We start from the raw sequence: 27,627 nt of genomic DNA, 5'->3' as shown, positions 1-27,627 counted from the left end.
GCGGGGAGGCCTTCACTTAAAGGGGAATAGGAGAAGGGGGTGGTCAGTCCCCCCGAACGAGGACTGGGGCACATAGAGCAGAGCGCTGACCTCCGCAGCTATCAGCGACCCCTAGCCCTCCCCGGACCGACCGGCCCAGCGGACTAGCCTGGCAGACTAGGCCACGCCCCGGTCGAGGGCGTGACACGGTGGGAGGCGGGGCCACACGCGCAAGTCTCGCGATCAGCCGAGAAGGACAGAGGGGGCGGAAAATGGCCCCTCGCAGCCTCGACAGTCCTTTGAGCGTGGTGCCCTGGGCTGCAGCCCTACTCCTCGTTCTGAGCGTGGAAAGGGCTTTGGCGCTACCCGAGGTACTGAAGCAAATTAAAGGTTGGGTTGAAACAGTTGCTTGCCGGCCCTCGGCTCTCCCCACTCCTCTGCCTCCGCGCAGGCCCGATTTCGTCCCTGGGGCCTCCCTAGACATAGCCCAGCCAGCTCCCACTCCCGAGTACTCACGCCGCTGTCTCCCAGCGCCTTCGCCTTGCCGACGTCCAAAGACCTAAATTTGACCTCTTTGCTCCTTAATCGTTGAATAACTTTAAGTCGTTTTTTCTACAAACGAGACCTCTGGCCATTCTGCAAGCTTAACAGCGTACGAATGCACTATATTGTGCGTTGGCAGGACTGTACTTTCTGTAATGCTTGATGAGTTCTTTGTGTACCTGCAGTCCTTTTACACCTGCCAAATCGGGGCTGGCAGATTGAGAAGTCATTGGAGAGCGCATAATATATATGTTCGAATAGTATTCTCAAAGATGAGGTCCTTCCCTGGACAAGATCTGGTACAGAAATTCTCTGGTGCGCTGTTTTGGCGCCTGGTTCCAAGGGGAAGAAATGCGTCTTCTAGTAAACCTGACATAAAGGTAGGACACTTCCATGCCCTGTGTTAGAGGAATTCTGGAGAGTGTACTGGCAGCTAACTTTTGATCCTTGTTTTTTTCTTGGCTTTCTTTCTGGAGTCCTGTTTTCTTTCTTCTGCAGATATGCATCCAGTGTCCAGGGAGTGTGCAAAATTTGTCAGAAGTGGCTCTTTATTGTAAGCAGACACCAGAGCTAATGCTGCACGCCCGCTGCTGCCTGAATTGGAAGGGCACCATCCTGGGGTGAGGGAGGAGAAGACATCCCTGGATACTGGAAAAGAGTTCCCAAACCAAATTCTTCAAGGCTTGCCTGATTGGCTTTTGAGATAAATATTCGTGCCTGTTTTGGAGGCATCTAAACCATGAGTCTCAGACTTTTAAATCTGTTATAGCATTTTTGGCTAAGTAAACAACCCTGTGGTTCTTCCTGGTTGAAATGCATAAAAGTCATAATTTTTAGCATTTTTTTAAGCTTGTTTCTTTTGTTTATTGTCAACTCTTTGGCTTATTTACTGTGTGTCTCCATGAAATGACTCCTTTGGCCTGAAGGACACTATGGAATATGGTTTGCTTCCCCTTCTCATTAATTCATGTTTGTCTTTGAGGCAAATTTCTCTTCTTGTCCCCTTATGCAGATTAGTCTCTGCATTGTTTTCCTCTTACACTCTTGAGAATCCACCTCTTCTTACGGCTTCAACCATTATGCAGGTGTCTCCCAAAACTAGATCTCTTAGTTTCCTTTGACCTCTCTCCAAGCTCCAGATACATGTGGGTACCTCTAGATTCCTGTTAAACATTTCCTTTTTCAGAGCACTCTCACTTCAGACTCAAAATGTCACATGTCTTGCTTCCATTCTTCTCTTTCCCTCATCTGCCTAAATACTTCTTTATATTAAACTTTCTGAAAACCAATTTTTTTCCCTTATTACTCTCTGGCTTTAAAATTAGACTTATAATTGTCTGTTGCCCTAGGATAAATTTCAAACCAGAAACTACCATAGACTGGCCCAACCCACCTTTTCAACATTACTTTCAATTATTTGTCCACTCAAACCCTTCATGAGGGTCTGGCAGCAGCCAGACTCTCCTACCTCCAAAAGCATTCCACCTTTGTTTCTTTGTTCAAACCTCTCTCTTTACCTAAAATCGCCTTCCTCCACCAAATTAGAACATATCTGTCCTTTAATTCCAACATCTTTTGTGAATGTTCCCTACTACTAAAAACCAGAGTAATATCTTTTTATTTTTTACTTCCTCTAATCCTTAGTGTCTGTACTACTCTAATTTTATATACTGTTCATATTGTAATGTAATGTTCATATTGTTTTTATTTTTGGTGACGGTCTTGTTTTTATTTTTGGTGACGGTCTTATTTTTGGTGACGGAAGTGGCTACTACATTGTAAGCCACTTGCAAGCTAAGATATTGAATGTTATTTTTAATTCTCTGAAATTTTGCAGTTAGTAGACACTCAGTAAATATTTGTAGAATAAAGGAACAGACAGCAATAGATATTGAAGAAAAAATAGTGTGGCATGGACCTTAATATCCAGTAGTTTACATCCATCCAATCTGTGGTAGAAAATGCACTTGGAAAAAACTTTCATTTATGTGACTTGAATTTTTTTCCTATACGATGGCCTTTTGTGGATCTGAGAATCATAATATTACAATGTGAGTGAGTTTCACTAATCCTGACAAGAAACACATTTCTTTCAATATATGCACAGATGCATAGGTATAGTGATAAGAACAGTACTGTCCAGTGGAACTTTCTGTCACGATGAAAATGTTCTGTATCTGTACCTTCCAATACAGTAGCCACTAACCACCTTAGTGGTTACTGAACACTTGAAATGTGGCTAGTGCAAATGAGAGACTGAATTTTTTAAATTTAAATTAAGTAGCTGCATGTTGCTAGTGGTGACAATTAGACAATGCAGGATTAAAACATCTACCAGAGTACCTAGGTTGTGGCCCCGACACAGCTGTGTTCAATTAATATTAGCTGATAAGGGGGTTGTATTAGCTTACCTTGGATGAAGGGGAGAGACACACAGTTTTGCTGATTACCTTATTTCCTCAGGCTGGATCTCCAGAACTGCTCTCTGAAGGACCCTGGTCCATACTTTCCTCAGGCACATACTGCTATCATCATGTAAGTCGTTAATTATCCTCCTTCCCAAAAGGTGATTATGGCAAAGGGTTGATGGGAAAGTCTTTGAGGATGGACTCCTAAAAGGATGTTTGAATATTGTCTACACTTGGACAACTCAGAATGAGAACTGGATTACCAGTCACACACATTCATGTGTGAATGGAAGTAAGGTGTTTTCCTAGAGCACAGTGCTAACAGTGTGTGCTTTGCAGAGACCTGCAGGCAAACCCCCTCCAGGGTGACTTGGCCAACACCTTCCATGGCTTTACCCAGCTCCAGACTCTGTGAGTAAGGGGTGTGGGGTGTGGGAGAGAACCAAAGAGAGGCAGTGATGTGAACTCAGCAACTTGAGGCTGCATATTATGACTGCCTGTGTTGTGTTCAGGATACTGCCACAAGATGTCAACTGTCCTGGAGGTATTAATGCTTGGGATACTGTCACTTTTTATATAAACAACCAAACCTGCCAAGAACAAAGGAAGCTTTGCAACAGCACTGGGGACTCAGGTATGCTGTCTCACCTCCACCCCTCCAGAAACTGCCCTTCCTCCCTTGTATTCTCCGATTTAGATCAGAAAGACAGTAAAGTTGCTTAAGTGCCTCTTGTTTGGGTTTCTGAAGCTTTAACCCCTCGGAAAGAAAAGGTCTTAACCTTTTGTTAATATTTTTAAAATAACTTATGATGATGATGATGATGACAATGTTCTGATTATCTGTAATCTTTCCGCTCTACCTTTGACCTAGAAATAGTTGAGAGAATCTATCCGCTCTACCTTTGACCTAGAAATAGTTGAGAGAATCTAAGTTGAAGGAGATATTTGGGAAACATACCTAATGAAATCCAGTGATGTTCTCTGTTTTTCTCTGGCTCCCAGAAATGTGTCCTGAGAATGGATCTTGTGTACCTGGTGGTCCAGGTCTCTTGCAGTGTGTTTGTGCTGAAGGCTTCCATGGCTACAAGTGTATGCGCCAGGTGAGGAATTAGGTCTTCTAATTAGGGATAAGAGAAATGCATAGAGTAAGTACCTCTCTGAAAGAAGAGCCATAAAACCAGGAGCTGATGCAAATCACCTAGAGAAGGCAACTATAAGAGAATTGCCCTGGGTGAGGGGACAGGTATGCTAGGAAAGAACTGGGTGTTAGGTTGTAAGCCCTTAGTGTAACCCTGTGTGAAGTTTTTTCGGTCTGTTATTCACAGGGCTCCTTCTCACTGCTCATGTTCTTTGGGATTCTGGGATCCACCACATTATCCATCTCCATCCTCCTTTGGGGGACTCAACGCCGAAAAGCCAAGGCTTCATGAACCACATAGGTCTTCCTGCTGACTAAAGATCATCCCCATCTTAGTCCAGCCAGGGAGATTTGCTTCCTAGACATCATTGGTCAGCGGATCCTCCCTCCCAAGGCAGAGGCCGCCGTCGGAAGGAGGATGGAAATTTGCACAACCCTGCGTATTGTAGACCCAGTCCAGGAGTGGACTAGTACCGGCTCCCATTTGTGCTGTTGACCGTAATAAAGTTTTTGTTTTTTTCTTCTTCGTCTCTTGGTTAGCGTGGGAAAGGCTACCTTGGGAGAGCTGGTTTTCTCAGGTATCCCATCGCTTCGCGCAGGGTAGAGGAGGTGACCCAACCCGGTCGCTGCCCTGGCCCCGCCCCTCACGTTCCTGGCCCCGCCCCTCACGCCGCCAGCTACCCGCGCCGCCGCAGTTTGCCGCCGCCCAGAGTGCCTGGGCTCCTGCGCGGTCCACACCGCCTTTGATCCAGACACCGGCGCGGCTAGCCACGTGGACCGATTCCGGGCGCGCCGTCCTCACGTGGTTCTAGCATCCGCTGGGGCTTGCTGCGTTTCCCGCTACTCTGTAATCACCCCGGCCTCTGAGCTCCGTTCCCATGGCGGCCCTGGTGTTGGAGGACGGGTCGGTCCTGCGGGGCCAGCCCTTTGGGGCCGCTGTGTCGACTGCCGGGGAAGTGGGTAAGCAAGTCCGGGCTGGCTGCCGACCTCATCCCACTCTCTGCTGCCCCTCTCTGCCCAGCCTGCCCTGCCCAGACCCCGCCATTTCCCCGCCTGCACACCCCCTCCCCCGCCATTCCCCAGCCCGACCCCTTTTATCCCTGACGGTCAGGGCAGCCTCCACTGGGGCATTCTCGTCGCTCGGGGCAGTGCTCCGAAGAGTGCCCTGCCTAAGCCCCAGCTCTGCCTCTTTCTTGCAGTGTTTCAAACCGGTATGGTCGGCTACCCCGAGGCCCTCACTGACCCTTCCTACAAAGCACAGATCTTAGTGCTGACATATCCTCTGATTGGTAACTACGGCATCCCCCCAGATGAAGTGGATGAGTTCGGGCTCAGCAAGGTAGCCACATCCAGTGCTTTCACTACATTCCTTTTCAAATCAGTAATTGTTAACTGTTAGTGAAGGCACTGACATTCTGCTAGGCATTCTGGAGAAAGCAGGTACACACTAAAGTGATAAGACAGGCACTCTGCAGGGTTTGTTAGGTAACACCTTGAGAAGCACCGAGTGCTGGAGGCGAAGGTGAAGAGTCTGGGCTCTAGTAAGGAACCAGTGAAAATTTTTTAGCAGCAGAGTGATGTGATGGGAGCAGTGCTTTAAGAGTGCATAAATTAATGGGAAAGAGACTGGAAACTAGGGTTACACCCTTCTCAGTGATGGCGGGTCACAGTTCACCTACCAAACCAATGAAGTTGATTATCATCTTCTAAACCTGCTTTCCTTACCTTGCCTCATTCTTTACCACTTTTCAGTAGAGTTCTTACATGTAGATACGAAACTCAGTTTCCTTCTCAGTGAAGTTTCTCCTATTCCTCCTCGTCTGGAATTTGGAAACTAAGTTGCCCTCTGAGAGTTCAAGTAATAAAAAAAAAAAAAACACAAGTTAATTGTAGAGTAGCCATAGCCTCCAGCGTAGGATTCCTCAAAACTCACTTTGTCCTAATTCTAGGGTTACTGAGCCTTTAATTCTTAATATGCTTTCCCAATCACCCTGACACTTAGAAAAGGAAAGTCTAGGAAAGAGACATGCTTGGTATTCCTGGAAGAACCATTCCTCATCACATAAATTCACTGCATTCTGTATAAATTCACTGCATTCTAGTTTATAATGCACTATCTTGGTTAATTGACGTAAGTCTTCAACTTTGTCAACTCTAGATACGATGTCAAAGTTGAGTTTATACCCTTGCAAAATTGAGGCCCTGACAGAACCAAGGTAAGGCCTCCTGGAGCCACCAGCCCACCACGGATGCTTTTGTAGCACATATGCTGTAAATGCACTTGTCCATGTGCAGACACCTAGCCATGGAGGGTTCTGCCAAACTAGCCTTCAGATTACATTCATCTTTCTTCAAACCTTCCACCACTAAGCAGATGTAGTTTAAATATGCCACTTTCTCCCAGATAAACAATCTGTTTCTCTACTTAGTTATTATAAGCTTATCTATCAAGTAGCAAATTTACATCGAGTAGCAAATTTACATTACCTTTTTTTTTTTTTTAAATTTATTTTCAGCTGTGTTGGGTCTTCGTTGTTGCATGCGGGCTTTCTCTAGTTGCAGCAAGCGGGGGCTACTCTTCATTGCGGTGCACAGGCTTCTCATTGTGGTGGCTTCTCTTGTTGCGGAGCACAGGCTCTAGGCCGTCGGGCTTCCGTAGTTGTGGCTCACGGGCTTAGTTGCTCTGTGGCATGTGGGATCTTCCCAGACCAGGGATCGAACCCTTGTCCCCTGCATTGGTAGGCAGATTCTTAACCACTGCGCCACCAGGGAAGCCGTACATTACCTTTTTATTTAATGATAATCCCTTACGAAGTGGGGGTGGGTGGGGGTGGTATAATGCCTAGTATTGCACCCTGAACCTTTGTTTTTATTTAGTAAGGTATTGTGCCCTTGCCTATTCTACACTGTTTTTATCACACCCTGTGTTATGATCTTGTATTATCTACCTTACTTTGTTAATTTTCTGGTTCCCTAGGTAGCAAATTAACATTCTGAACACAGGACCTTGTCTTTTTTTATGCTCATGCTCCTCCCCCAGCATCTATTCTAATGCCTGGCACCAAGTGGGCCCTCAGTAAACGCTGACTACTATCATGTGTCAGGTACCTTGCTCTTGAGTTCATAGTTCTCTGATGAAGACATCTGGACACATTTGTAATACAATGGAAATAGCGAGTCAAGTAGAAACAAAGTGAACTTAGGTGAGCTCTAAGGAGGAGACAGAAGCTGCAGTGGGTGAGAATGGGGGTGACTTCATGGAAAAGGGGATAGAAGAAAAGGAAGGGAAAAGGAAAGTGTCGTTTCAATGACTAATCAGGCACCCCAGGCCCATGTGTTCAGTGTTTCATGCAGGGGACAGCATTGCTGATAAAAGGCAAAAGCACGAGGTGCTTGGCATGTTAAAGGAATGACAGGTCATTCAGTGCGGCTGAAGTACAAGGGTCCATGGCCCTACAGGGAGGTGTGTGGCCCTGAGCTTCTCACACTCTCCTCCTCCCATCGACAGTGGTTTGAATCCTCGGGGATCCACGTGGCAGGACTGGTGGTGGGAGAGTGCTGCCCCACACCCAGCCACTGGAGTGCCAGCCGTACCCTGCATGAGTGGCTGCAACAGCGTGGCATACCTGGCCTACAAGGTATGGTGCAAGCACAGGGGTGTCTGAGTGGAGCACGGATACCCAGATGGAAAGAATCAAGGACTCTGGGGGCTTCTGGGACTTGAGTCCAAGATTGTGATACAATGTACCTGATTCGAAAGCTTTAGACTGGGGGCTGGAGCTGGGGGAAGGAACTGAGCTCTCACTCAGATGGAAAATTTCAAACCTGCAAAAGGAGAGAATAGAATAATGAATCCCCAGCTTCATCAACTCAGGGCTAAACTTATTTCATCACCACTACTACAACTCCCAGATTCTTTTGAAGCAAATCTCAGACATAATATCATTTCATCCACAGATAGTTCAATAGCTATGAAAAAAAAAAATCCTTGTAAAAACATGATCACAGTGACATTACCGTAACCTTTAAAAAATTAACAGTAATTCCTTAATATCAAATATACAAGGAATGTTTAAAATTTCTCCAATTTTCTGATTTTTTAAAAACTGTTTGTTTATTTGAATCTGGGTCTACACAAGGTCTGTACATTGCATTTGGTTGATAATCTTTACTCTATGGGCCTTGTAACCTATTTGACACGAACAGTTGATTTTCCTTTAGAGTACCCCACAGTCTGCATTTTATTGATTACATTCCTGTATTGTCATTTAGCGTGTTCTTTTGTCCCTTGGTATTATTTTCTGTAAACAGATCTGGAGTGGTGGTTCAATTCAGATGTGATATTTGAGGGCAAGAGTACTTCATGGTAGGGTACTTCCAGCAGGATAGCCCGGGATTTTTGATGCCCATAGAACAGCTGTGTGTGACTCAGGCTCTGGAATGGAAGTCTAACGTCATGCGTGACTGCGTTGGGGGAGTGATCTCTCACAGTCTGCTGTTTGGGCAGGAGTGGACACTCGGGAGCTGACTAAGAAGTTGCGAGAGCAAGGGTCTCTGCTGGGAAAGCTGGTCCAGGATGGGACGGAGCCTTCAACCCTGCCCTTCTTGGACCCCAATGCCCGTGCCCTGGTGCCAGAGGTCTCCATTAAGGTACAGAGGTAGAGTGGGAGAGTATTCCAGACTAAGCACAGTAGTTATATTCTGCCCATACTCGGGGGTGAACACTTGAGGGAGAACCAGAAGAGGCCTCCAAGGTAGGGATTGGTGTGTGCATATTATACCTACTAATAACAGCTGTCAACCATCGCCCTTTATTCCTCAGGTTCCACGGGTATTCAATTCAGGGGGTACCCCTCGGATCCTTGCTTTGGACTGTGGCCTCAAGTATAATCAGATCCGATGCTTGTGCCAGCGTGGGGCAGAGGTCACTGTGGTACCTTGGGACCACGCATTAGACAGTCAGGGTGAGTAGCTTAGGTCTGTACAAGGTCACAGACAAACAGCATGGGTGGAAGATCTGGCCCTTGGTCCAGTTGCTGGAAGTCAAAATGAGCTGCAGGGAAGAAGGTGGAGATAAGGGCTTTTGCTCTAGTGGTGTTTCTCTCTAGTTGAACCACGGGTTTTGACATCATCTTTTCTGCCCACTCCAGAGTATGAGGGTCTCTTTCTGAGTAATGGCCCTGGCGACCCCGCCTCCTATCCCAGCGTGGTATCCACACTGAGTCGTGTCTTATCTGAACCGAACCCCCGACCTGTCTTTGGGATCTGCCTGGGACACCAGCTGTTGGCCTTAGCCATTGGGGCCAAGACTTACAAGATGAGGTGGGACTTGTGGGGAGAGGAAGTGCCCACACCTCTGACATGAGGTGTGGGGAGTCTTGGGAATGGGAGTAGAGTTGGTGTTTATTAGTGTTGAAATAGGAGTGGGGGTTGGTGAGAATTGTGAGATCAGCAAGAGCTGGGTTTGGTACAGTAGTGAAGGGAGGGTGAAAGGGGCCTGTGACTCAGTACGTTTCCATCTCCAGGTATGGGAACCGAGGCCATAACCAGCCATGCTTGCTGGTGGGCTCTGGGCGCTGCTTTCTAACATCCCAGAACCATGGGTTTGCTGTGGAAACAGACTCACTGCCAGCAAGCTGGCTTCCTCTTTTCACCAACGCCAATGATCACTCCAATGAAGGCATTGTACATGAGAGCCTGCCCTTCTTCAGGTGAGCCTGGGTGGTTCTGGCATGATGACTGGATCTGTACAGCTTTGAAGCCCACTGGGACTTGAAGATCAAAAAGTAAAGCGCAGCAGTGGCCCCCATCATCTTTCCCACTACCTACCTCCAAGGCTGCCGATGATGATGGCAATTTTCGTGATCCACTCTCTTCAACAGTGTCCAGTTTCACCCAGAGCACCAGGCTGGCCCTTCAGATATGGAACTTCTTTTTGATATTTTTCTGGACACTGTGAAAGAAGCCACCACCAATAACCCTGGGGGCCAGACAGGTAAGCACTCGAGTAGAACTGGGTTGTGGATCTAAGAATGTGCTCCAGGAGAGGCATAAGATGGACCTGTCTCGGGAAACTGATAGGTGTTTGGGAGGTTAGGCGGGAGGGGTGGGAAGGCAGTCAGGCCAAGATGATTCATTTATGCTTCTTCTATTCAAAGGAACCCAGAATCACAAGTCCTGGCTTCTGGTCCTGCCTCTGCCACTCGTTAGAGGCATGACTTGTTCTTGATTTTTCTGTAAAGTGAGGGGTTAATCTAGATGACCTCTCGGGTCTCATTCAGCTCTAACATTCTATGACTTTCTTTGCCTCCATAGTTCGAGAGCGGCTGGCTGAGCGCCTCTGTCTCCCTGGGATTCCCACCCCAGGCTCTGGGCTTCCACCACCACGAAAGGTTCTGATTCTGGGCTCAGGGGGCCTCTCCATTGGCCAAGCCGGAGAGTTTGACTACTCAGGCTCTCAGGTAAAGCACGTGTGTCCCTGACCCTCTGGGTGTGTGGCCCTCAGGAGCAGATAGGGCTGAGGCATGAACATTAGTTGTAGGGAGGAAGTGACCCAGGAGATCTGGGGAACGTGCAGAAAGGTGAGGTGGTGAGGAATGGAAGTGGGTTTTTAGGGACTGAGAGTCCAGGGAGGGGAGAAGAGGAAGAGAAATACCGGTCTAAGACTGAAAATCTTGCTTCTGCATTCGAGGCCGATATGCCCTTTTTGTCCCCCTAGGCGATCAAGGCCCTGAAGGAGGAAAACATCCAGACGTTGCTGATCAACCCCAACATTGCCACCGTGCAGACCTCCCAGGGGCTGGCTGACAAGGTCTATTTCCTCCCAATAACACCTCACTACGTAACCCAGGTATGACTCGGGTGAGGCTAGGCTGAGGAGGGGACCCACGTGGGCAGGGGGATCCTGTGTCACTCTGGGTTTTTCCAAATTCTTTGATCCACTCCCTAACCCCAGGGTCTTAATGCCTATTATTCCTCTCTCCTCTCTCAGGTGATACGTAATGAGCGCCCAGATGGCGTGTTACTGACTTTTGGGGGCCAAACAGCTCTGAACTGTGGTGTGGAGCTGACCAAGGCTGGGGTGCTCGCTCGGTATGGGGTCCGGGTCCTGGGCACACCTGTGGAGACCATTGAGCTGACTGAGGATCGGCGCGCCTTCGCCTCCAGGATGGCCGAGATCGGAGAGCACGTGGCCCCCAGTGAGGCAGCAAACTCTCTTGAGCAGGTTTGAGGCACGGTTGGGGTAGACGGGTGTCTTTTCCTTGACACCGTATTCTCTCCGGGTCCAGGAGCCCTCTGCACGGCACGCGGTCAAGGCCTGATCCCATTTGTTTGTCTCTGCTCATTGCAGGCCCAGGCAGCTGCCGAGAGACTGGGGTACCCCGTGCTGGTGCGTGCAGCCTTTGCCCTGGGGGGCCTGGGCTCTGGCTTTGCCTCTAACAAAGAGGAGCTCTCTGCTCTCGTGGCCCCAGCTTTTGCCCATACCAGCCAAGTGCTGGTAGACAAGTCCCTGAAAGGATGGAAGGAGATTGAGTACGAGGTGGTGAGAGACACCTATGGCAACTGTGTCACGGTGAGTGACGGAGGAGGGGCGTAGCGTCAGGCAGTATGAGTTCTTGTAAGAGCCGGGGTCCGGCTGACATCTTTGAGAGTTCGATGTCCCTCAGACCCAGGATGGGTGCGTCTCCAGAGGCAATAGGACCCTGGGATGCAGCCTCCTACCTCTCCTGACTCCCTTTGGCAGTGACCACTCTGGGACTCTCCCTTCACAGGTGTGTAACATGGAGAACCTAGATCCACTGGGCATCCACACTGGGGAGTCCATAGTGGTGGCTCCAAGCCAGACGCTGAATGACAGGGAGTACCAGCTGCTGCGGCAGACGGCCATCAAGGTGACTCAGCACCTTGGAATTGTTGGGGAGTGCAACGTGCAGTATGCCTTGAATCCTGAGTCTGAGCAGGTGAGACCCTAGGCCGTGGAGCTGATGCTGTAGCTGTTGGACCGCCTTCCATAATTTTGGGGCCTTTAGGCCAAGAGGCCCTTTAACCCTACAGACCCTGGAGTAGAAGCTGGGATTATCTTCGGTAGGGTTGGGCCTTGGGTTGGAGGATGCTGCTTTATTTTCCTGCCTTTCGGAGACCTTTCCTAGGCAGACCTTCTAGGCCAGTTATCTGGTAACTCTTTCTCTGTTCTCTCTCTTTGCAGTATTACATCATTGAAGTGAATGCCAGGCTCTCTCGCAGCTCCGCCCTGGCCAGTAAGGCCACAGGCTATCCACTGGCCTATGTGGCAGCCAAGCTGGCTTTGGGCATCTCTCTACCTGAACTCAGGTACAAGGGTTGGGGAGAGATCAGGGAGGAAAGGCGGTGGGGAGCTAAAAAAAACATTATGGGACAGGGAACATGGAAAGGACATTGGCTGGATGTGTGGGATGGAGAGAACTATCTGGAAGCTCACCATTTACATCTCCTGCTCTGTCTTTCTGGCACCCTCACCTGATGGCTCCCAGGAACTCGGTGACAGGGGGAACAGCAGCCTTTGAACCCAGTCTGGATTATTGTGTGGTGAAGATTCCTCGCTGGGACCTCAGCAAGTTCCTCCGCGTCAGCACAAAGATTGGGAGCTGCATGAAGAGTGTCGGTGAGAGACACATCCCAAGAGACCCCTCCCCAGATCACCTCATGGGGTCCCACATGTCCCAAGAATCTAGAATGTCATAGAGTCAGTTCCCTGGCATGATCTTTCAGCTCCTATATGAGCAGCTTCTTGGGAACACGGTTTCTCAGAACTAATAGGGATATTTCCAACTAAGATAGCAGTCCTCCTCAGGGGCGGGAATCAAAGGCATCTGGAAATCTGTCAGAATACACATGCTACCTCCACTCCCCAGATGGCATGTCAAAAATCTTGGGATGGGGTGATAGCCATCGGACTATCTCATTTCTCTCATGTTACAAATGAGTAAGTAGGTGCCCACAGAAGGAAAGTGTGTGCCTGAGTAAAGGGCGGAGCCAAGAACTGAAAACTAGATCCGTTGCTAGTTGCATATGTTCCTCTGTTTACACTACGTTGCCTGTCACGGGTGAGACCAGTTCCATGAAACTCCACCCACGGCATTTCATGGCATTTTGCCCATGGCCTCGTCACTAGGCTGTTATTACCAGTGACAGTTTGTTCTCCATGCTCGTTTAAATACTGATTGCTTCAGGGAAACGATGACTGCTGTTTTCCTATGAACACTTCTAAGGCCAAGTCAACGCAGTGGCAGCCATGCTGAGCGTATCTCCTTCTCTGGGCACTTCCTGCCATGGTCACTAAATGAAATGTTTTTTAGTACAATGTCTAAGATCAGAGCAGGACATCAGACACCTTTTCATAAAAACAGGGACACTTAGTAATGAATAATGAATGGGCATGATGGTCAGCCTCCAAGCAGTGGAGAACATGCTGGGATTGAGTTAGTATGCTTCCTTATACTGACCCTTTAAATTGCCTTAGTTTGTCCTGCAAAGCATTTCCATTAAAACAAGCATGTGCGTGTACCAAAGTGCCACTAGGTAAGGATAATAGCATTTTACTGTGCTCCAAATTTCCATTAAGACAATAGTAGCCTTTAAACATGTAAGTCTAAGCTCAGATATGATTTCAGAACTTTTAGAAATCTTACAAGACTGCCAAGATGTTCCTTCTGGAGATGAAATTCTGTTATGTAAAAATTATAATAAACGTGGGAATGAAGCCATAAATTGTGGCTAAAAGAAGTGGATTGAAAATAGGACAATCAAAAATTGATTCCTAGATGAGACATTTAATTTTAAGTATCTTACATCTATTTGAGTGTTCTTGGAGTGTGATCTTCCATGGTAACTTTTTGTAACTTTTATTATACAAGTAAGATACATGAATCATTGAGAAATTAGAAAAGATAGTTTAACCAAAGAAGAGTAATCACCTGTAATCTTGTCATACAGCGATTAATTTGGGGATATATATGATTCCAGGATTTTTCTAGGCTTGCATGTATGAGTGCATTGGGTTTCTCTTTTACCCAAGATAAAAGCTTTTATAATATAACCACATCACAAAGGAATTGAACAAAATCACTCATCCACTTACTTAACATTACTGGTACCATCTTGGCGTTTTTAAAAATTTTTTAAAGAAACAAATATTAGGATTGTAAACAGAAAAATACATTTGGTAAGGAATATTTGAAGACCCTAGGGTAAGTTGTCAGAGGACATGAACAAAACTTTATAGAACAGGAAATCAATAAGCAGGGCTGGGGGGTGGGGGAAATTCCCTCTTATTAGTAGTTAGAAATCTAGTTAAAATGAGATAATTATTTTTGCTTATTAGCAAAACTTGTTTTAAATGATTATACACACTTCTTAGAAGATTGGTTAAATTTATACTTTGTATTGTAAAGCGCAAACTTCTATAAAGCCACTAATACTTATCAAGGGCCAGAAGATTTATCTTACCTATTGCCCATGCACTTCTGGAAAGGTATCCTAAGGAGATAACCTAAAGCACGGAAAACATCACAGCCTCACTTAGAATGATGAACACGTCAAAGCTAAATGTCTTACAGTAAGTGAGCAGTTACATTATGGTAAATCATACAGGAGTTAAACTGCTGGTAATAAAGTGACATAGAATGTGGGAACAAGCCTACCATGAGGGAAAAAGCAGGATAGAAGCTGTATGTCTACTATGATCATGTATAAAACATATTTGAAAAAAGTCCAGGAGGAAGTACTCTAAAGTGATAGTTGTAAATGTGATTAGCTCTGGATGGATTCATGGAGTAATGGGATCATCTTGCTGTTATCCAGACTTTTTAAAAGTTTTAAAGGATGAGCCAGATCCCAGATGGTGTCATCACAATATGAATAAAGCAAACCGAATAACTGGATAACCCATCAGGGATGGGGCCTCTGTGGTAAAACTGCAACATGTTCCAGTATCCACATGCCCATTTTAGGCATTTTAGTTTCACTTCACTAATAAGCACAAAACATGAAAATGATAGGAAGAAGAGGTGCAAGTGTAAGATTCTCAATGAAACACCATAAATCCCACCACCGTGGGACTTGACTGTAAACTACAGACATTCTGTGGATTTCCCTGGCCGTCCAGGGGTTAAGACTCCAAGCTTCCACTGCAGGGGGTGTGGGTTCGATCCCTGGTTGGGCAACTAAGATCCTGCATGCCACAAGCTGAGGCCAAAAAAAAAAAAAAAAAAACAACTACAGACATTCTGGGCAGCGTGCCCCCAGCTGCCTCTGCCCTCTGGCCCTCAGTCCTCACATGGTATTCCTCCAGGTGAGGTCATGGGCATTGGGCGTTCTTTTGAGGAGGCCTTCCAGAAGGCTCTGCGCATGGTGGATGAGAACTGCGTGGGCTTTGATCACACAGTCAAGCCCGTCAGTGATATGGTAAGCGGCTCCCCTTCCCCTGGCAGTACCCTCAGAACAGACCCTGCTTCTCTCTGTCCCCAGCCCCTGAGCTTGTTACCAGTAATACTAGCACCAGTCACTTGTGGACCTTTGCTGTGTTTTCACTTTGCTGAGAATTCAGTGATTTCATTTCTCATTTTTCATTATTATGAGGACGTATCACTAGATTTGTTTCTACAGTTGAGGACACGGAGGCTTAGCTTGTCTGCCCTCTCCCCGTTAGGAGTTGGAGACTCCAACAGACAAGCGCATCTTTGTGGTGGCAGCTGCCCTGTGGGCTGGCTACTCGGTGGATCGCCTGTATGAACTTACTCGCATCGACCGCTGGTTCTTGCACCGAATGAAGCGGATCGTAGCACACACCCAGCTGCTGGAGCAACACCGTGGACAGTCTTTGCCCCTACACCTGCTGCAGCAGGCCAAGCGCCTCGGCTTCTCAGACAAGCAGATTGCCCTCGCAGTTCTCAGGTCAGGGATGGCGGGGAGGGCCTCGGGCTGAGAAGTGTGGGGCAGAGAACCTCCGTACCAGTGAGGGGCCCTCAGAGGGGAGGGTGTGGGGAGCTTTGGAGGCCTCTGACCTTCGTCCCTGGGAATTTTCCTTTCTGATCCCTGCCTGGGATCTCCGCCCTCTACTTGGTCCATACCCCACTCCCAGGGCCTATGTTTCTGACCCTTCTTCTTTAGCACAGAGCTGGCTGTTCGCAAGCTGCGTCAGGAACTGGGGATCTGCCCAGCGGTGAAGCAGATTGACACAGTTGCAGCTGAATGGCCAGCCCAGACAAATTACTTGTACCTGACATACTGGGGCACCACCCATGACCTCAGCTTTCGAACGCCTCATGTCCTGGTCCTGGGCTCTGGCGTCTACCGTATCGGCTCCAGCGTCGAGTTTGACTGGTGTGCTGTGGGCTGCATCCAGCAGCTCCGAAAGGTCCAAGAGCTAGTCTTTCATATGGTTTTCTCTGCTGTTCTAATCAGCTTTGGCAGCTGCCTTCCACCCGCACTCAATCCTGGCACTTTCTAGTCATTGCTGCACCTTACATCTATCACAGGGCTTTGGGTTGGGGGGTCCCCTTAGGCCATCCTGTGCCTCACATGTGGTTCCTCTCCAGAACTCTGTATCTGCTTTTCCGATACCTTCATCGCTGGTCTTACTTCCCTCCCAAGGCAGCCGTCCTGTACAGCAATTTCAGAGACAGCTGAGGTGGTACTCTCTGAAGTACTGCTTTGGCTTTACTTTCTCGGTGCTCTTCTTCCCACCTAATTGCTGAATGTCATTCCCCTCGCTGTGGCAGATGGGGTATAAAACCATCATGGTGAACTACAACCCAGAAACAGTCAGCACCGACTATGACATGTGTGACCGACTCTACTTCGATGAGATCTCTTTTGAGGTGAGACGGATGAAGGCTGCCTGTTAGCCTGGGAGGCCAGTCAAGTAGGAGTGGCTGACGGACCCAAGACTGTTTGGAACTTGTGGGGTTTGAGGGGAAGTGGGTGAAGGATGAAGAGCGGTGAGCAAGAAGGCTCAGACCCCTGACCCTGTCTGCTACCGACACCTGTTTCTCCTCCTGCACCGTAGGTGGTGATGGACATCTATGAGCTAGAGAACCCTGAAGGCGTGATCCTGTCCATGGGCGGGCAGCTGCCCAACAACATGGCCATGGCTTTGCATCGGCAACAGTGCCGGGTGCTGGGCACCTCCCCTGAAGCCATCGACTCAGCTGAGAACCGTTTTAAGTTCTCCCGGCTCCTGGACACCATTGGTATCAGCCAGCCTCAGTGGAGGGAGCTTAGTGACCTAGAGGTGGGCTGGGGCCTGGTGGGGGGCTGGAGGCTGGATGATGTCACGGGTGAGTGTGAGCAACCCAGCTAAGCTGCCTTTGCCCTTAGTCTGCTCGCCAGTTCTGCCAGACCGTGGGGTACCCCTGTGTCGTGCGCCCCTCCTATGTGCTAAGTGGTGCTGCTATGAATGTGGCTTACACCGATGGGGACCTGGAGCGCTTCCTGAGCAGTGCGGCAGCTGTCTCCAAGGAGCACCCCGTGGTCATCTCCAAGTTCATCCAGGAGGCCAAGGTGGGAGGCTGCAGACAAGTCTCGGCAGGCAGGCTCCCAGCCTCGGAGGCGACTCCCCTCTCTGGTCCTACAGAAGTCTGTAGGCACAGTGGGCTGGGTAGGATGGGTTGTGCCAGGGCTCTTAAAGGAAGGGAAGCTTCCTGCGGGGGCAAGTGGGAGAAGAAAATGGCCCTTGCTCTACATCACATTGCCCTGCACGCCACCCGCCCCCCACCCCCCCACAACTAGGAGATTGATGTGGACGCTGTGGCCTGTGATGGTGTGGTGGCAGCCATCGCCATCTCCGAGCACGTGGAGAACGCAGGTGTGCATTCAGGTGATGCCACGCTGGTGACCCCGCCGCAGGACATCACTGCCAAAACCCTGGAGCGGATCAAAGCCATCGTGCACGCTGTGGGCCAGGAGCTGCAGGTCACAGGACCCTTCAATCTGCAGCTCATTGCCAAGGTAGTAAGAGGGGGCTAAAGGCAGGGACCAGAGGTCCGTGGTGCCTCCTTGTTCTGTGCTGGCCCTGGTGCCAGGGAGCCCTCATTGGAGGAGGAAAGCTGGAGGGGCAGGGTCACAGCTCAAGCCCACAGTATTGTCAGGGTTTGTAGCAGTCACCCTGCCCCCTGTCCCGGGTTGATGACCCACAGAATGATGAGTGAGGGGAAGAGCCAAGGTCACTGGGGTGGTGTCACAAGTCCACCTGTGGAAGCCCCGACCAATCCCTCTCTGCCCAGGACGACCAGCTGAAAGTCATTGAATGCAACGTGCGTGTCTCTCGCTCCTTTCCCTTCGTCTCCAAGACACTGGGTGTGGACCTAGTAGCCTTGGCCACACGGGTCATCATGGGGGAAGAAGTGGAGCCTGTGGGGCTCATGACTGGCTCTGGAGTCGTGGGAGTAAAGGTAAGGAGGATTGAAGCCCGAGGTTAGCAGTCAGCGGGGAGGCGAATAGCGGAGGGAGTTCATCTCCTGCGCAAGCTGTATGTCAATCGACGTATAAACCAAGCACCTCCTGTGGGCAAGGCCTTCCTGGGCCGTCAGGGCAATAAGATGGTCTTTGTCCCTTAGGAGCTTCCCCTCTAGTGATGGGAGGCAAGAGAAGTCGGGTCCAAAAACAGCTTGTTTCTAGAACAGTGTGTGATAAACCTGCATAGTAGAGATAAAAACAAAACGCTAAAGGAGGTGCAACTTCCAGAGAGGGTGGTGACCCTCAAGAAGGCTCAAGAAAAGAAGTGGCATTTGGAATGAGCCTTGGAGGACGGTCAGGATGTGACATTTGAGATTGGCCGAGCTTGTTGAGGAAGCGTTCCAAGGCCAGGGAGTAGCCTCGTGGAGACTGAGGGGAGCCGAGCATGTTTGGGAAGCAGCTGATGGTTGGTGGGTTCACGTGGAGCAGCACAGGGAAGGCTCACCCCGCTGCCTGGAGGAGGCCAAGAGAGGGGATTGAGGCCACCCCACTGGTGCAGGATATGGGCCCTTCATGCCTGGGCCTCACTCACCTCCTGCTCTCTCAGGTGCCCCAGTTCTCGTTCTCCCGCCTGGCGGGTGCTGACGTGGTGCTGGGTGTGGAGATGACCAGTACCGGGGAAGTGGCTGGCTTTGGGGAGAGCCGCTGTGAGGCCTACCTCAAGGCCATGCTAAGCACTGGCTTTAAGATCCCCAAGAAGAACATCTTGCTGACCATTGGCAGCTATAAGGTACAGAATCCGGGGGGTGCCTGAAGCTGGGGGGACAGATGGCCTTGGCTCCCTGGGCCAGGGCTGACCTTGAAGTGGAAGACGGGGGAAACGCAGCCTCATCCTCTTTCTCGGTTCAGAACAAAAGTGAGCTGCTCCCAACTGTGCGACTGCTGGAGAGCCTGGGCTACAGCCTCTATGCCAGCCTGGGCACTGCTGACTTCTACACAGAGCACGGCGTCAAGGTATGGGCTGCTCCCGCCCTACCCCACGCTGCCCGCTCTCCAAGGGTGTGAGAGCACCCAGGAATTCTCTCCCTGTTCCCCTGCTTCTCTTGTCATTGTACAAGTTATATATTCCATGTAGAGCAGTAGAACATACAGGGAAGCGAAGAGAAAAAAAGAATTCCCTCATGATCTCGCCACCATTGTTAACATTTTGGCATGTTTCCTTCCAGAATTTTATCTTTCTGTGTGATGTGTGGGCTCATACCACAGAGTCCTTGGTAACCATAGTGTAGATACCTTTCTTGTCAAGAAAAATGCTTTGCCTGTAGCAAAGAGGGGTAGCCTGGTCCCTGTCCTCCTCATGGGCTCCTGGGCCGCCTCTCCTCCCTTCAGCTTGGCCTTCCTGGCCCCTGCCAGGCTCATGTTGGCCCTGACCTTGTCTCTGGGCCACAGGTAACGGCGGTGGACTGGCACTTTGAAGAAGCAGTGGATGGAGAGAGTCCACCACAGCGAAGCATCCTGGAGCAGCTCGCTGAGAAAAACTTCGAGCTAGTGATTAACCTGTCCATGCGTGGGGCCGGGGGCCGGCGTCTCTCTTCCTTCGTCACCAAGGGCTACCGCACCCGGCGCCTGGCCGCTGACTTCTCCGTGCCCCTCATCATCGATATCAAGTGCACCAAACTGTTTGTGGAGGTGACTGACACCTGGGTGCCGGGAAGGGGGCGGCCAGTGTCAGTGGGGGAGGAGGGAGAAGTGAGCGTGCCCTGGGGCTGGGAAACCTCAGTACGAAACAGCCATGCTAGTAATCAAGCTTTGTGGCTGCAGAGAGAGAAGGTGGGTATAGAGAGGCAGAAGCCTGCTTTATGGGAAAACCCAATCCCTATCTGCACCTCCCAGGCTGCCCTTAAGTCAAAGCTGACCGTGGTTTCCACCTTGCAGGCCCTAGGACAGATTGGGCCAGCCCCTCCTTTGAAGGTGCATGTTGACTGCATGACCTCCCAGAAGCTCGTGCGGCTACCTGGTAAGTGCATCTCTTGAGAGAACCTGGCTTCTGGACACTGGTAGAAGCTGGCATGGACCCTGGGTGCAGCAAAGGATGGCCGTGGGGCCCACTCTGCCCTGGAGTGTACAGAGTGGGGAGGGCCCAGAATCTTCCTCACTCTAAGCTCTTTTATTCCTCCATCTACGATGCCCTTGACGAACCTCACCACCTCTCACTCGTATCAGTCGCTGCTTATCTTCCTGCCACCCCAGTTCACCTCCTTGATGCCCTTCGTGTCTCGGAATCTTCCTCTAATCTGCTGCCTCCGTGTTCTCCCAGGATTGATTGATGTCCACGTGCACCTGCGGGAACCAGGGGGGACACACAAGGAGGACTTTGCCTCAGGCACAGCGGCTGCCCTGGCCGGGGGCATCACCATGGTGTGTGCCATGCCTAATACCCGGCCCCCCATCATCGATGCCCCTGCTCTGGCCCTGGCACAGAAGGTGAGCCCTTGTTCTCCTGCTTCCTGGTGATCCACATGCCCCCACCAGCCTCCCCCACCTCCCTGAACCCTGCACCCTCTGCCCCTCCCCGGGGGCCCAGGCCACGCATGGGTGCCAAGCTGGCACCGGTGCTGAGGGGCCTAATCTCAAATGTACCCTCTCCAGCTGGCAGAGGCCGGCGCCCGCTGTGACTATGCCTTATTCCTCGGAGCTTCGTCGGAAAACGCAGGGACCCTGGGTGCTGTGGCTGGGTCTGCTGCAGGGCTGAAGCTCTACCTCAACGAGACCTTCTCTGAGCTGCGGCTGGACAGTGTGGCCCAGTGGATGGAGGTAGGGGTGGGCAGGTGAGAGGAGGCAGCCAACCAGTACCTCCTGGCCTGAGGGCCCCGCACAGTGGGCTGGCAGCAGTGAGAGTCAGGAGCTCCGTGAGGGCTTGGGCTCTGCACGGTCCCAGAATGTTCTTCCTGCCCCCAGCACTTCGAGACGTGGCCATCCCACCTCCCCATTGTGGCCCACGCAGAGCGGCAGAGTGTCGCCGCCGTCCTCATGGTGGCCCAGCTGACCCAGCGCTCGGTCCACATCTGTCACGTGGCGCGGAAGGAAGAGGTGAGAGCCCAGCAGAGGTGCCCCTGTTGCTTTCCCAGTAACTCCAGGTGATCAGGGTAGTCCTTGGGGGCAGGAGAGGGGCAGGGGACGAGCAGGGGAGCCTGGAGCCCGTACCCAGCACATCTGCCCCATGACTTTCCGAGAGGGGAGGTTGGCTGCGGGGACTTTGCAGGGTGGGGCCTGGAGGGAGGCCTCCTCGAGGTCTCCCTGCTCTCCCCCAGATCCTGCTGATTAAAGCCGCAAAGGCACGGGGGCTGCCGGTGACCTGTGAGGTGGCGCCCCACCATCTGTTCCTGAGCCGCGATGACCTGGAGCGTCTGGGGCCCGGGAAGGGGGAGGTTCGGCCTGAGCTTGGCTCCCGGCAGGACGTGGAAGCCCTATGGGAGAACATGGCCGTCATCGACTGCTTTGCCTCCGACCATGGTGAGAGGGCCCAGGCCGAACCCCCTCTGCCCAGGCGGGCTCGTGCCCCATCCTCACGGGCAAGGACCTTGGGCTCCATGAAGATTGGGCCTTGATCTGGGTAGGATCCCAGCCTCTAATACAGTTCCTGGTCTGTCATAGGTGCTTGATAAATATTTACTGAAAGAACGAATGAGCAGATGAGTAAACTGTAAATGAGAGAATGTGGGTGAAAGGTGTGGGCGCGCAAAGATGACAGCAGTCCCAGTTTCCCTACCTTCTGATTCCCAGAAAAAATTAGCATCGGGGTTGGTAGTGAGGCACCGTCCTGGTGGCGTGCGTGACCTCTCGTGGGTGGAGGCGATTGGTCCCGGGGGTCATGCTCTTTTCTCCCAGCCCCCCACGCCGTGGAGGAGAAGTGTGGGCCCCAGCCACCCCCCGGCTTCCCGGGGCTGGAGACCATGTTGCCCCTGCTGCTGACGGCAGTGAGCGAGGGCCGGCTCAGCCTGGACGACCTGCTGCAGCGGCTGCACCACAACCCGCGGCGCATCTTCCACCTGCCCCCCCAGGAGGACACCTACGTGGAGGTGTGGGGATGAGGGCCGGGGGCAGGGGCTCTCCAGCCCTGGCAGCTGTTCCACGCTGCAGCCCGTGCCCGGCATAACCCGTGATTCTGGCAGGTGGATCTGGAGCACGAATGGACGGTCCCCAACCACATGCCCTTCTCCAAGGCCCACTGGACACCCTTTGAAGGGCAGAAGGTGAAAGGCACCGTCCGCCGTGTGGTCCTGCGAGGAGAGGTTGCCTATATTGATGGGCAGGTATGTGTGTGGCCCATGCCCGGGCCGGTTGTGACCTGCTCGTGCTATTCTCCTCCCCCCGCCAGCACATCTCTGTGGTCCCACTACCCGTTCAACTGCCCTGGGTGCGGGTGGGTGCAGGTCCCCAGGGCATTTTTTTCTTCTCGCTGGCTTCCACCCCTTTAGGACCCCAGTCTGGCTCACTTGCCCGCCCCTGCCTTCTGTCCGCAGGTGCTGGTGCCGCCGGGCTATGGACAGGATGTACGCAAGTGGCCGCAGGGGGCTGTTCCCCAGCTCACGCCCTCGGCCCCCGCCGCCAGTGAGCTAACCACGGTATCCGTGCTGCTTTGGGCTGGGGCGGGGGGAGGGGGTGAGGGGTACAGTCAGGGGCGAGGCTAACAGCATAAACATTTTCATTGGTGGTTCGGGGCGGTGGAACGTTCATCACTTAACACTTAAAATCCTCACCACCTACCCCCTCTACTGCAAAACACAGAATTAACTCTCAGTTTAGGAGTCTTCCCACAGGAAACACAAACCCATTATTAACCCAACCAGGGAGATGTCTTGGAGAGGCCAGTGGGCCCGCGCCTCTTGAGGGCAGCCCAGTGGGAGGGGGGGCTGAGGGGACATGATGGAGGTAGAATCCTAGCAGACAGGGAGCAGTTTGGCTTTTCTTGAGGGATTGAATTTGAGGAGGGTCAGGTCAGTACCCAGTGTTGTCTCTCCAGACCCCAGAGAGGCCCCGCCGGGGCGTCCCAGCGCTTCCCGATGGCCGCTTCCACCTGCCGCCCCGAATCCACCGAGCCTCTGACCCAGGTTTGCCAGGTAAGAGGAAGGTCCTATGACGTGGAGGGTGGGGCCACCTGGACTTAGAGATGTGTCGGGATGGGCTCCTCTCCCCCGCAGTGTCCCCGGTGGGCTGAGGCTGGGGGCTTTGTGGCCTAGGAACTGTCCCAGCACCCCCCAGCACCTCACCTCTGTCCACTTACCTTGTCCTTCCTGCTGCCCTCTGACCTGCTGTGCCCCCCTTTGCCTAAATCAGCCCGCCCAGCATGAGGGAGGCATCCCACGGCATCTTCTCACAGGCCCTTTTTTGTTGTGGGCAGCTGTGTTCCTCCGCCTGGGAGCTGGGATCCCATGGGGCAGCAGAGCGTGGGGTAAATCCAGGTTGTTGGTTGGTGTGAGCCTGGCTGTTCCCCCTGCCTAGGATCCTTCTGCCAACTGGGAGGGTCCCGGGAGGGCACCACTGATCACACACAACAGCCCCTGTGGGAAATCACGTGTCCGTGCCCAGAGCTGCCAGTCTCTCCTGCCCTCACCTAACCTGCTTTAGCTGCTGTGGTGTGAGTTGGTTTAACACAGACACTGTGATCCAGAGTCCTGGGGAAGCGGGGGCTCTTCACACACCTCAGCCACAGGCTTACGTCTGTCCTGTTGCCCTCTTTGTAGCTGAGGAGCCAAAGGAGAAGACTTCCCGGAAGGCAGCTGAGCCAGGTGAGAGACTCCCCGGAACACGCGCTCACCTTGGGGATCTCTCTGATCTGGCCTGGGTAGGAGGAACCCTCTGACCAGCCTCTTCTGCCCCGTCCCTCACTCTGCAGAGCTCATGGGAACCCTTGATGGCACCTGCTACCCTCCACCACCAGTACCTAGACAGGCGTCGCCCCAGAACCTGGGGACCCCTGGCCTGCTGCACCCCCAGACCTCACCCCTGCTGCACTCATTAGTGGGCCAACATATCCTGTCTGTCCAGCAGTTCACCAAGGATCAGGTGCCTGGGGGAGGGAGGAGGGGGATACCCAGAGCTTAGAGGATCTGGAGAGCCGGGGCTAGGACCTCTGGGGGCCACCGCCTTTCCAGCTGACTTGGGATCTTTCTTAGATGTCTCACCTGTTCAATGTGGCACACACGCTGCGCATGATGGTGCAGAAGGAGCGGAGCCTCGACATTCTCAAGGTCAGGGTCAGGGCTGTGGGCTGGGGATCCAGGCCCGTGTCAGCAGGGCTGTGCGGTGGTCAGAGGGGTCTCCCTCCCCTGCCATAGGTCCCCTCGTATGAGTCCACACCCTCCATAGGTAAGCCCTACTCTGGGAGGTCCTGCTTCTCTAGGCCGCCCCCATGTTTGCCCTCCTCTGGTCAGTATTCAGCTGACTTGCGAGGCCCTGAGCACCAGCACACAGGCCCGCTAATCTGGTAACTTGGTTGGTGCTGATGTATTCGTGGGAGAGAAGTCTAGGGTATTTCCTTCTCTCCCAGAGAATGAATGTCTCGTTCAGACTCTTAACAATGGCTTTTTGGAGGCAGACCTTTAGCTCAGAGTGACACTATGGTGGAAATGTCAAGGCTACAACAGGTCATGGGAAGGTTTGGAGGAAAGGGTTCTAGCACCCCTCTTGCGTAAGTTGGGGAGGCAGGCATCAGCCCACACGCTCCCCAAGATGAACACGTGTGTGCACACATGACTCCCGCCTCCCCCAGGGGAAGGTGATGGCCTCCATGTTCTACGAGGTGAGCACGCGGACCAGCAGCTCCTTTGCAGCAGCCATGGCCCGGCTGGGGGGCGCTGTGCTCAGCTTCTCAGAAGCCACGTCCTCCGTCCAGAAGGGTGAATCCCTGGCTGACTCGGTGCAGACCATGAGCTGCTACGCCGACGTCGTGGTGCTGCGGCACCCCCAGCCCGGCGCAGTGGAGGTGAGGCCGGCCTGTGTGCCGGGGCAGGACTGATTTGGCTGGACCCAGGGACACGAGGGCCCTCCTGCCCACACTTCCTGTGACTGCCGGTCTCAGTCGGGCCAGATGGGTGCGGGGACGCAGGAGGAGTGGGACTGCGGCAGGGAGTGGGGGTCCCTGAGACGCAGAAGACAGGATTCTCCTTCCTTGTCCCCATGTTCACAGCTGGCAGCCAAGCACTGCCGGAGGCCAGTGATCAATGCCGGAGATGGGGTCGGAGAGCATCCCACCCAGGCCTTGCTGGACATCTTCACCATCCGGGAGGAGCTTGGGACGGTCAACGGCATGACGGTGAGGGTGGTGGCAAGGGTTGGAGGCCTGCCTGGTGACGGTCTGGAGAGGGGGACAGTTGGGAGGTGGTTTCTGCATTTCAGGGCTGCCTGCATTCTGAGGTCTACATTCTGGTCCTGAGGCCGAGAGCTTTAAAATGGGGGTGGGGGTGTGCTCAGTCTGGGGGCCCTCTTGGTGACCGGCTTCCTCCCCAGATCACAATGGTTGGGGACCTGAAGCACGGACGCACGGTGCATTCACTGGCCTGCCTGCTCACCCAGTATCGCGTCAGCCTGCGCTACGTGGCGCCTCCCAGCCTGCGCATGCCCCCCAGCGTGCGGGCTTTCGTGGCGTCCCGCGGCACCAAGCAGGTCAGGCCCTGGGAGCCCGTGGGGGACCTGGGTTGGGCGGTCAGCGCCGGCACCGCATTCACCCTGGCCGGGCCTCACCCTCCAGGAGGAATTTGAGAGCATTGAGGAGGCGCTGCCCGACACTGACGTGCTCTACATGACTCGCATCCAGAAGGAGCGCTTCGGCTCTACCCAGGAGTATGAAGCTGTGAGCACGAGGGTTGAGGAGAAGCCAGGGCCGGAACTGCTGGGCATCCAGGGAGGCTAGCAGCCAGAGAGGCTGGGTCCCTTGCTTGCGATAACTGAGTGTGAGGACCGGGGGGTGAAACCCAGGCTCGTGGGCTCATAGCCACCCCTGCCCGGAGGTGCTAACGGGGCCCCTCTCTGCTTCTCAGTGCTTTGGCCAGTTCATCCTCACTCCCCACATCATGACCCGGGCCAAGAAGAAGATGGTGGTGATGCACCCAATGCCCCGAGTCAATGAGATAAGGTGACATGGCATCAAAATTGAGGATATGCTTGGGGGCGGGGTTCTGGCTCTGGGAGTGCACTCAGTCCTGTTCAGGCTGTCTTGGGCCACATGGTAACTCTTCCTTCTCTTGCAGTGTGGAGGTGGACTCGGACCCCCGAGCAGCCTACTTCCGGCAGGCGGAGAATGGCATGTACATCCGCATGGCTCTGTTAGCCACCGTGCTCGGCCGCTTCTAGGGCCCGACTCCTCAGCCTCTTCTCAGGCCCAGCTGCTGGGCATGGAATCCGGTGCCCTCCACGGAGGCAGCACACTTAGTAGATGCTCTGGGGCATCCAGATAGGTCATGTGCTCATACGCACACACATGTGGACCACGCTTCAGACGCTGGACTGGACTGGAGCTGTCTAGCATGGGGGTGGGGCCTCAGATGCTGGGGCCCGCTCGGCCCCGTCTCCCTTATTGCACCTGAAATCTCTACTGTTACTTTTCCACTGACTTAGTAAAACAGCTGAGCTGCCTCTGGTTCTTGCTTCCTTGCATGTATCCTGGCTTCAGCAGAGGATGTTAAGTGTAATAGGCAGAGCTTTCTTCTAGAAAACGAGAATAGTTTCCCAAGTACGAGAGCAGCCTTGCCGGGCAGGCTCACGTTCTGGCCAGGGGGGCAGCCAGTCCCCCATTTTCAGAGTGGTGGCTCTTTGGGGTTCTGGGCAGGAACGTGCCATTCTGTTGGTGCTCTCTGCGGCCTGCGCTACACTGATACGTGTCCAGCCCTCCTTCCCCAATCCAGGTGCATGAGTCGTGGGGAAGGGAGGGCTGAGCATCTGCGTCCTGCTAGTGGTGTTCGCTATCCCGTAGGCCTTTCCTCTCCTCTGGGTAGTCCTCTCCTCAGTGGCTGAGGTGGCCACTGCATCCTCAAAACCTCGCTGGGAGGAGCCCGTCCTACCTGCTCTCCCTGGGAGACTGCCTCACTGGATTTTCCAGCCTGGACTAGGGTAAGGGGGGCTGAGGAG

The 27,627-nt window shown here is 52.4% G+C and overlaps 2 protein-coding genes across 3 annotated transcripts; both read left to right on the top strand.

Annotated features, from left to right (window-relative positions):
- The first annotated feature begins 182 nt into the window (after positions 1 to 182).
- Positions 183 to 4,589, top strand: ATRAID (all-trans retinoic acid induced differentiation factor). The gene is made up of 8 exons (XM_057557794.1): positions 183 to 350; positions 708 to 902; positions 1,021 to 1,142; positions 2,986 to 3,057; positions 3,270 to 3,341; positions 3,443 to 3,564; positions 3,933 to 4,030; positions 4,256 to 4,589. Exons 1-8 carry the CDS (start codon positions 252 to 254, stop codon positions 4,358 to 4,360), a joined length of 885 nt encoding a protein of 294 aa, XP_057413777.1. The 5' UTR covers positions 183 to 251; the 3' UTR covers positions 4,361 to 4,589.
- Positions 4,590 to 4,740: 151 nt separating this feature from the next.
- CAD (carbamoyl-phosphate synthetase 2, aspartate transcarbamylase, and dihydroorotase) lies at positions 4,741 to 27,135 on the top strand. 2 transcript variants are annotated; one of them, XM_007191317.2, is made up of 45 exons: positions 4,741 to 5,028; positions 5,268 to 5,407; positions 7,577 to 7,706; positions 8,576 to 8,718; positions 8,891 to 9,032; positions 9,219 to 9,390; positions 9,594 to 9,779; positions 9,951 to 10,063; positions 10,384 to 10,529; positions 10,787 to 10,918; positions 11,060 to 11,293; positions 11,420 to 11,641; positions 11,841 to 12,029; positions 12,275 to 12,399; positions 12,579 to 12,709; positions 15,398 to 15,510; positions 15,755 to 15,999; positions 16,216 to 16,462; positions 16,827 to 16,925; positions 17,114 to 17,338; positions 17,425 to 17,607; positions 17,836 to 18,054; positions 18,330 to 18,497; positions 19,109 to 19,291; positions 19,411 to 19,515; positions 19,951 to 20,190; positions 20,437 to 20,518; positions 20,819 to 20,985; positions 21,151 to 21,315; positions 21,460 to 21,591; positions 21,813 to 22,014; positions 22,390 to 22,580; positions 22,674 to 22,814; positions 23,025 to 23,126; positions 23,525 to 23,621; positions 23,903 to 23,953; positions 24,246 to 24,290; positions 24,398 to 24,567; positions 24,678 to 24,752; positions 25,274 to 25,486; positions 25,691 to 25,816; positions 26,011 to 26,166; positions 26,252 to 26,353; positions 26,541 to 26,635; positions 26,751 to 27,135. In XM_007191317.2, the coding sequence occupies exons 1-45, from the start codon at positions 4,947 to 4,949 to the stop codon at positions 26,851 to 26,853; spliced, it is 6,729 nt and encodes a 2,242-aa protein (XP_007191379.2). In that variant the 5' UTR covers positions 4,741 to 4,946; the 3' UTR covers positions 26,854 to 27,135. The 2 variants fall into 2 exon arrangements, with proteins under 2 accessions (XP_007191379.2, XP_007191380.2); XM_007191318.2 differs by lacking the exon at positions 23,903 to 23,953.
- The last annotated feature ends 492 nt before the right edge of the window (positions 27,136 to 27,627 follow it).

The sequence above is a fragment of the Balaenoptera acutorostrata genome, chromosome 12 (genome assembly GCF_949987535.1).
Source record: "Balaenoptera acutorostrata chromosome 12, mBalAcu1.1, whole genome shotgun sequence".
Lineage (NCBI taxonomy): Eukaryota > Metazoa > Chordata > Mammalia > Artiodactyla > Balaenopteridae > Balaenoptera > Balaenoptera acutorostrata.
This window is presented reverse-complemented; position numbering and strand designations above follow the sequence as displayed.